Below are 8,439 nucleotides of genomic sequence, written 5' to 3'. Positions count from 1 at the left end.
GACTGAACCACAACAACAGCTGACAAACAGCATTGTAAAAGTTTAAGATGATTTGATAAACATGGATATTGTGAGATGATGGTCACAGTAAGAAAATATCCATCAGCAGGTGTCCAATTCAGTGGCACTTAGTACATTCCCAGTGCTGTGTAACCACCACCCCCATCCAGTACCAAACGTTTCCATGACAGCAAAAGGAAACCCTGTACCCACTGAGCAGTCACTGTCCATCTGTCCACAACCACCAACCACCAATCACCAGCCCTGGGCAACCACTCATCTGCTTTCTGTCTCTCTGGATTTGGTTATTTATTTCTCTAGCCTCACTGCAATGCATGGGGAACTCCCAGACCAGGGATTGAACCTCTGCTCCCTGTAGTGGAAGCTCAGAGTCTTAACCAATGGATTGCTAGGGGAGTGCTGGATTTAGTTATTTTGTTGTCTCATTTTCCATTTTTCCCACAGGACTCCTGGCTCTGAGAGTTTATGAGTCAACCGTGATTAACAAAGTGTTCACAGGCTTGAACATTTTGGTCCTCAGCTTCATCATCCTCTCTGGCTTCATTAAGGGAGACCTGCACAACTGGAAGCTCATGGAACAGGACTACACATTGGCTGCAGCTGGATCTGGTGATGCCGATAGGTTAGGAGGGTACCCTTGTTGTAGTAATGCATGTGTGTGTGGTGTGCAGAGTTGGGAACATGGTGGGGACTGAGACCTGGTGTGATTGTCCAAGCTTGGGGGTTCCTGGAGCCCAGGACCTGTGGTACTAAGGGAGGAGCCCAGTAGAGATGGCCGAACACACCTCATCCATGTTCCTCCTCTTTCCTCCTCTCACCATAGCTTGGGCCTTCTGGGTTCTGGAGGGTTTGTGCCTTTTGGCTTTGATGGAATTCTCCAGGGAGCAGCTACATGTTTCTACGCATTTGTTGGTTTTGCTCACATTGTCAATGCAGGTAACATGCATATCTTGTGTCCCATCATGGTTTGGGAACAGAACAGGGTGCCCTTGGGCACAGGGGCAGGTAGAAGGTTAGGCTACTTTTGAAGCTTGAAGAGTAAAGTGGGTTTTGTGATTTCACCCCAGTGAAACCCCAGTGACCCAATACCTCTTCCCATCCTGAAGGGAGAAAAGCCAGAAATCCTCAGTGGTCCATACCCTTGGCTGTCATGATCTCCTTCTTCATCTGCTTTTTGGTGTGTTTTGGTGTCTCGGCGGCCCTCACCCTCATGGTGCCCTACTACCTGATTCAGCTCGAGAGCCCCTTGCCGCAGGCTTTCGTCTATGTTGGGTGGGAGTCTGCCAAATATGTCGTGGCTGTTGGCACCCTCTGCATTCTTTTATACAGGTCAGTGTCATGGTTTTCTCTTCATCTACTGTCAGATGCTTGGGTATCCCCGGCCCTTGGGACTGAGAGATGAGAGAGAAAGACATCTTGCCCCAGGTAGGCCAGGGAGCAAAAGCCCTGGTCTCTCCTGCTTCTGCACCTTCTCACACATTCCCATTTTCCCTTCCAGCCTTCTGAGTATCATGTTTATCATGGCTCAGTTGACCTATGCAATGGCAAAGGACGGGCTTCTATTCCGGGGACTTGCCTGGATCCCTGCCCCCACCAATGCCCGCACTGATGCCCCCACCGATGCCCGCATCATTGTCCGCACCATTGCCCTCACAGGAAACCCCATCATGGCCGTCTTGGTTCCTGGAACTCTTGCAGGTGAATAAACAAAACTCACCCTTTTAAAATCATACTTCTTAACTTGCATATTTCCAGTGGTTTCTCACTCTCCCCCCCACCGTCTTTGCTCCCTTATCCCAGCGGTCATGGCGTTACTCTTTGACTTCACTGACCTGGTGGACCTCATGTCACTTCGGTCCCTGCTCGCTTACTCCCTGGTGACATTTTCTGTCCTCGTCCTCAGGTGAGACCCCATGACACCTTGACTTGGGGGAGGGGGGCGGTGCTTTTTGACTTGTGAGTGTTGATGGGGAGGGAATCATCTTCTACCTTCATGCTGCCTCCTCAACGTCCTGTACCATTGATTGGGGAAAGAGAGGCATTAGACAGACTGATGTTGGATCAGCAGTAGGGGCTGTTACTCATATTGCTTTAATATTTCTAATTCAGGTATCAACCAGCCCAGAACGGAAGCAAGAAGGAGAAAACAGAGGAGGAAACTAAGGTGGAGCCTGAAGTTGAAGGAGGTCCTTTGGAATCTGAACCTGAAGCAGGAACCTCAAACATTTTAAAGAGTCTGTGGTTCCCTCCCAGCACCAACCCCACCCGGAAATCTGGCCAGATTGTCTATGGATGTGCCTCCCTGGTTGGTGAGCAGTGGGGTTTCTCTTTGGTCATATTCTGAAATTGACAGGATGGTACTGGAATGTATATTTTGTCAGTTGAGGAGTCTTGGCGATATTATGGCCCCTCCTGATGTGGACAGCCTGGGGAGGGTGTGACCCGAGGTCCTGACATCTTTGTCTTCTGGGTCCAGCCTGTTCTCCTCCACCTTGACCCTTGCAGTTCTCCTGCTGATAATCCTGAGCCTGATCCTGTACCAGTGGTCCAGCCAGGTGTTCTCTGGAGACCCCGGGCTCACAACAGTGGCTGTGCTGCTGCTGCTGCTCATCACTGGGGTCACGGTCATCATCTGGAGGCAGCCTCAGAGCCCCTCTCCTCTTGAACCTACATTCAGGGTAGGTGACCTCATGTGCCCAAAGTGTCCACCTCGAGTGAAGGAGGTCTGCGTGCTTTAGGTCTAAACATCCTTTGCTGGACAGGCAATGAGGGGATTTGCTGAAACCAATGGACTGTTCCCTGATCCACACTTAGTGCTTTACAAACTCAGTCTCACTAAGCCCTAAGCACACAGTCTGAGTAGAACTGGAGTCTTCCTGCCCACATAGGGTAGGGTCTCCCTTTCAGACATCTGGGGTGTGTTCAGGAATGAACTGACTTTGCCCACAGGTCCCTGCTTTGCCTGCTGTCTTCCTGGTGAGCACCTTAGTGAATGTTTACTTAATGATTCAGATGACCACTCAGACCTGGGCCCAATTTGGCATCTGGATGGCAATTGGTAAGTGGTTATCTGGGATAAAGAGGTTTCTTGAGTGATGCAGCCCAATATTCTTTCTACTTCCTCTCCCCTGAACTGTGTCAGACACCATGATAGGAAGCCTATCAGGCATTCGTAAATAAGGAGAGCACCTACTTTCCCTTCTCACTGTCTCATCTTCTTCCTAGGATTTGCCATATACTTTGGATATGGGATCCGACACAGCCTGGGGGAGAACAATGGGCCATAGTCACAAGCCTCCACTTCCAAGACTTAACAGAAACATCTCTAGTGATGAATCGTCTTAACCACAGGAAAGAGATGCTGTGTGGAATCCCTCCATGCACTGGAGGATCTGCTGGGTCAAGGGACACTGTGAGTCTCTATGGAGCATGAAAGTAGATGCATCATTGCCAGTGGACAAAGTGACTTTAATGATTTAAATGCTGAAGTTAACATTGAAAAGCATAATACACATCCAGAAAAGTGAATTTTCATGCAAAATATACAAAAATGTAACCAGAACCAGAGGAAGGAATAAAATATTAACTTGAACATAAGCACTGCCTCCTTGTGCCTGTTTCCAGTGAAAACACATAAACTGTCATGTGGGAAGGAAACACAGGTAGCCGTATATTGTGACAAGAAAGTCAAAGTCGCTCAGTCATTTCCGACTCTTTGTGACCCCATGGACTATACAGTCCATGGAATTCTCCAGACCAGGATACTGGAGTGGGTAGCCTTTCCCTTCTCCAGGGAATCTTACCAACCCAGGGATCAAACTCAGGTCTCCCACATTGCTGGTGGGTTCTTTACCAGCTGAGCCACCAGAGAAGCCCAAGATATTAGAGTGAGTAGCCTATCCCTTCTCCAGCAGATCTTCCTGAGCCAGGAATCGAACTGGGGTCTCCTGCATTTCAGGCAGATTCTTTACCAACTGAGCTATCAGGGAAGCCCATATTGTGACAAGAGTTGCACTTTAGGGGGCTTTCCTGGCAGGCCAGTGGTTAAGACTTTGCCTTCCTATGCAGGGGGTGCCTGTTCAATCCCGGGTTGGGGAACTAAGATGCCACATGCCTCAAATCAAAAAACCAAAACATAAAACGGAAGCAATAAAGACTTTAAAAATGGTCCATGTAAAAAAAATACATATTAAAAAAAAAAAGACAAAGTGTTACACTTAGGGTATTCCCTGGAGGTCTAGGAGTCAGGACTCAGTGCTTTCACTGCCTTGGCCAGGGTTCAATCCCTGGTCAGGGAACTAAGATTCTAATAACTGTGCAATGTGGCAAAAAAAAAAAAAAAAGAAAAGAAAAAATGATTAAAAAATGAACTTTAACAATTTCACTTAAAAAATTGAAAATCTAATCAGCTTTATTCAACTATTCATGAATTTAAACATGTTCTCATGCTCCCTCTTTTTCTGACAGAGCTTATAAAGTGTTCATATTATTTTTTCTTTATATGTTTGATAGAATTTAATCAGAGAAGTCATCTCAGCCTGGGCTTTGCTTTGTGGGAGGATTTATAATTACCAATTCTCGTTCCTGTTATGAGGCAACTCAGATTTTTCTTTAGAAAAAAGAGCTGCAGTTTAAACATGAGAAAAGAGATAGGTTGGAAGTAGAAGGAAAGGAACAGATACACTGTGCAAAGAGTAACATAGAAAGCTAGCATAGCCATATTAATATCAGACAAAGTAGATTTTAAGAAAAAGAGCATAGTAACAGATAAAGTGAGTTATTTTACAGTGAGAAAGATAATCGGTCATTTTCATCTTTTCCTCCAGCTTCCCTGAGATATAGAATCACACTGTAATAAGCACTTTACTTTGCTGTCACAGACCCTTAGAGTTACACAGTAGAGTTGATGAGGAAAAGCTCTTAACTGAAAACAAAACCTCCTGCATTGCCAAAGGTGGGTGAAGGGGATGGGAAGTAGCAGATGACTGATAAATGGTTACAGTTTTGTGGAATTAAAAGATGGGACTAGAAACTGGAAAGTCAAAATAAAAAGGTGTTGCTGCAGAACAGAATGCTTGAGATTATAGACATTGAAGATGTTGGTAATAATGAAGTGGAGGACTGTTTGTGGGAATGAGCAACTGAAGTAGAGTGAAGGAGAGTTGGAGATCAAGATATTGAGTAGCAAAGTTATTAAATGAATTTAAAACTAGATGGAGGAGGATGAATAAAATTAGACAAAGTCACTGTCTTGCAGGGCTTCCCTCATGGCTCAGACGGTAAAGCGTCTGCCTGCAATGGGGGAGACCGGGTTCAATTCCTGGGTTGGGAAGATCCCCTGGAGAAGGAAATGGCAATCCACTCCAGCATTCTTTCCTGGAAAAGCCCATGGACAGAGGAGCCTGATAGGCTACAGTCCATGGGGTCACAAAGAGTTGGACACGACTGAGCGACTTCACTTTCACTTTCACTGTCTTGCAAGTTCTAATGAAATCAGATTTAGGACAGATGAACGTGAGTCTCAGTGAACTCCGGGAGTTGGTGATGATCAGGGAGGCCTGGCATGCTGCGATTCATGGGATCGCAAAGAGTTGGACACGGCTGAGTGACTGATCTGATCTGATCTGATCTGAATGTGACTGATTCTGTTAGGTGAAACTTTGATGAAAGAGGCTGACATCACCTGATTGCTGTTCTTCCCTTACTGCTGGGGGACAACCAGATATCCTGTGCTACCCCGTGTGCTGTAACAGGCAACACAGAACACCACCCAGAACACAGTCCTGATGAAAAGCTGAATCAGAAAGTCCTCAAGCCTCTAGATGAACTACAGCTCATCATGAATATAAGGGATGGATTCACATTTCAACTGAAAACACAATCAACCAAAACCAACATGTTGACAATTCTCCAGTGCAGAAAAATGGTCCCCTTTTTATATCAATTAAATGGTATGACCCACAGCCATAAAAGGGAGTGCATTTGACTCAGTTCCAATGAGGTCGATGAACTTAGAGCCTTTAATACAGAGTGAAATAAGTCAGAAAGAGAACAAATATCATATATTAACACATAAGTATGGAATCTCAAAAGATGGTTCTGATGAACATACTTGTAGGGCAGCAACAGAGACGCAGACTTGTAGACACAGTGGAGGAAGGAGAGGGTGGGACGAATTGAGAGAGGAGCATTGAAACATTTCCATTACCATGTATAAAGCAGATCGCTAATGGGAAGTTGCTCTATGACCCAGGGAGCTCAGACCCAGTGCTCTGTGACAACCTAGAGAGGTGGATGGGGTGGGAGGTGGGAGAGGAGGCCCAAGAGGGAGGGGACATTCCTGTACCTCTGGCTGATTCATGGCGATGTATGGTAGAAACCAACATAATATTGTAAAGCAATTATCCTTCAATTAAAAATAAATACATTTAAATATAATTAAATAAATAAATGATATGACTCAAAGTGAAGGGCTAATACAGGTGTATCTCGAGATATGCTAGTTTGGTTTTAGATGGCCACAATACAGAGAACACAGTAATAAAGAGTCACACAAGTTTTAGTTTTCCAGGGCATGTAAAAGTTGTGTTTACACTACAGTGTAGTCTATTCAGTGTGCAAAGCATTCTGTCCGAAAGGACAACATACACGCCTTAATTTAAAAGCACTTGGGACTTCACTGGTGGTCTAGCGGCTAAGCCTCTGCACTCCCAATGCAGGGGGCCCAGGTTCGATCCCTGGTCAGGGAACTAGATCCCACATGCCACAACTAAGAGCTGGCACAGTCAAATAAATAAATAAAAAGAAAAGTTAAAAAAAAGCATTTTATTACCAAAAACCAGATGCTGGGACATCCCTTGTGGTCCAGTGACTAAGATGCCCTGCTCCCAGTGCAGGTGGCCTGGGTTTGATCCCTGGTCAGACAACTAGATCCCGCATGTCGCAACTAAGATCAAAGATCCTGAATGCCACAAGTAAGACCCAGGACAGCAAAAAAAAAAAAAAAAAAAAAAAGAGCTAACAACCATCTGATAACCTAGGGTTGCCGCAAACCTTCAATTTGTAAAAAATGCAGTATCTCCAAAGGGCAGAAAAGGGAGGTATGCCTGTCCATGTGTACGTGTTGTTCAGTCACCATGTCACGTCTGACTCTTTGTGACTCCATGGGCTGTACTCCTCCAGGCTTCTCTGTCCTCCACTACCTCCCAGAGTTTGCTCAAGTTCATGTCCACTGAATGTATACATGTGTATGTATGTATACATATTAAAATTTGTATATGTATAATTAATTGGAGAAGGAAATGTCAACCCACTCCTGTAATTTTGCCTGGGAAATCCCATGGACCGGGGAGCCTGGTGAGAGTCCATGGGGGTTGCAGAGAGTCAGACATGCCTGAGCCACTGAACATGCATCAGACGTAAAAACACACACAGCAGAATGAGGAACACGAAACATGTTAGAATGGTTGCCTCTGGTGGGAAAGAGAATGACAGAAAGAAACTGGAATTCTCTTAGGCCACCTCTAGTGCAGGGTTGCAACTAAGAGGGAACTTGCGGGTGGGGAGTACACATTGAGGAGAGGGCTGGAAAGCAGGGAGGTGAAGCCCACTCACTGTTATGAAGCTCCTGTGTGGATTAGAAATGACAAAATCTCAGCACATCAACTATAGTTCACCGCCCCCCCCCCCCCGAAAAACACAAAAATTAACCCCAAAACTTCAGCACTGTAGACACACAAATGTAGGATGCATTTGTGAGACAGGTGCGCAGGGCTATCAGTGTCTACCTGCAAGAGTGCCATGTTCAGGTCTGACGCATGCTACCTGCATCACCAACTCCATGGACACGAATTTGAGCAACCTCTTGGAGATAGGGGAGGACTCTGGGAGGTAGTGGAGACAGAGGAGCCTGGCGGGCTACAGACCACGGGGTCGCAGAGAGTTGGACATGACTGAGCAACTGAACAACAACAGCAAGTACAAAATCCTACAGGTTCATGTCAAAGTACATGATTTGTCGATCACGCTTTACTGTATTCATAAATGCCCAACATGCAGGGAGAGGGGTTAGTAGGAAGGAATCAAGAGCCTGAGAACTCTTTGGAAGATTTTCCAGTGTTGCATTGTCTTTGTGGGTGGGCAGGCATGCCCCACAGCTTGTGGGATCTTAGTTCCCCAACCAGGATCAAGCCTCGGCCCCTTGCAGTAGAAGCTGGGAGTCCTAACCTCTGGACTGTCAGGGAAGTCCCTTCCATTGTCTTAAGAAAAGTAGAGGGAGAAGGGGGAAAAAAGAGCAAAAGAGAAAAGAAACATAAATGTTGGGAGACTGGAGATATTTGGGTTGTCATCAGATATAAAATAATTGGGGAGGTGACCAAAGTGTAGGAAGTAGAAAAGCCAACACCAACTAATTTTTTT

The 8,439-nt window shown here is 45.8% G+C and overlaps 2 protein-coding genes across 2 annotated transcripts; both read left to right on the top strand.

Moving 5' to 3' along the window:
- The first annotated feature begins 849 nt into the window (after positions 1-849).
- Positions 850-1,727, top strand: LOC139176992 (cationic amino acid transporter 3-like). The gene is made up of 3 exons (XM_070770244.1): positions 850-957; positions 1,128-1,350; positions 1,520-1,727. The coding sequence occupies exons 2-3, from the start codon at positions 1,172-1,174 to the stop codon at positions 1,725-1,727; spliced, it is 387 nt and encodes a 128-aa protein (XP_070626345.1). The 5' UTR covers positions 850-957; positions 1,128-1,171.
- Positions 1,728-1,826: 99 nt separating this feature from the next.
- On the top strand, positions 1,827-3,616 carry LOC109571831 (cationic amino acid transporter 3-like). Its single transcript, XM_019978348.2, has 5 exons — positions 1,827-1,924; positions 2,131-2,330; positions 2,527-2,699; positions 2,971-3,079; positions 3,247-3,616. The coding sequence occupies exons 1-5, from the start codon at positions 1,827-1,829 to the stop codon at positions 3,306-3,308; spliced, it is 642 nt and encodes a 213-aa protein (XP_019833907.2). The 3' UTR covers positions 3,309-3,616.
- The last annotated feature ends 4,823 nt before the right edge of the window (positions 3,617-8,439 follow it).

This window comes from Bos indicus, chromosome 18, assembly GCF_029378745.1.
Source record: "Bos indicus isolate NIAB-ARS_2022 breed Sahiwal x Tharparkar chromosome 18, NIAB-ARS_B.indTharparkar_mat_pri_1.0, whole genome shotgun sequence".
NCBI classification, from domain to species: Eukaryota; Metazoa; Chordata; class Mammalia; order Artiodactyla; family Bovidae; genus Bos; species Bos indicus.
The sequence above is the reverse complement of the archived record's forward strand: the minus strand, read 5'-3'. Positions and strand labels throughout refer to the sequence as shown.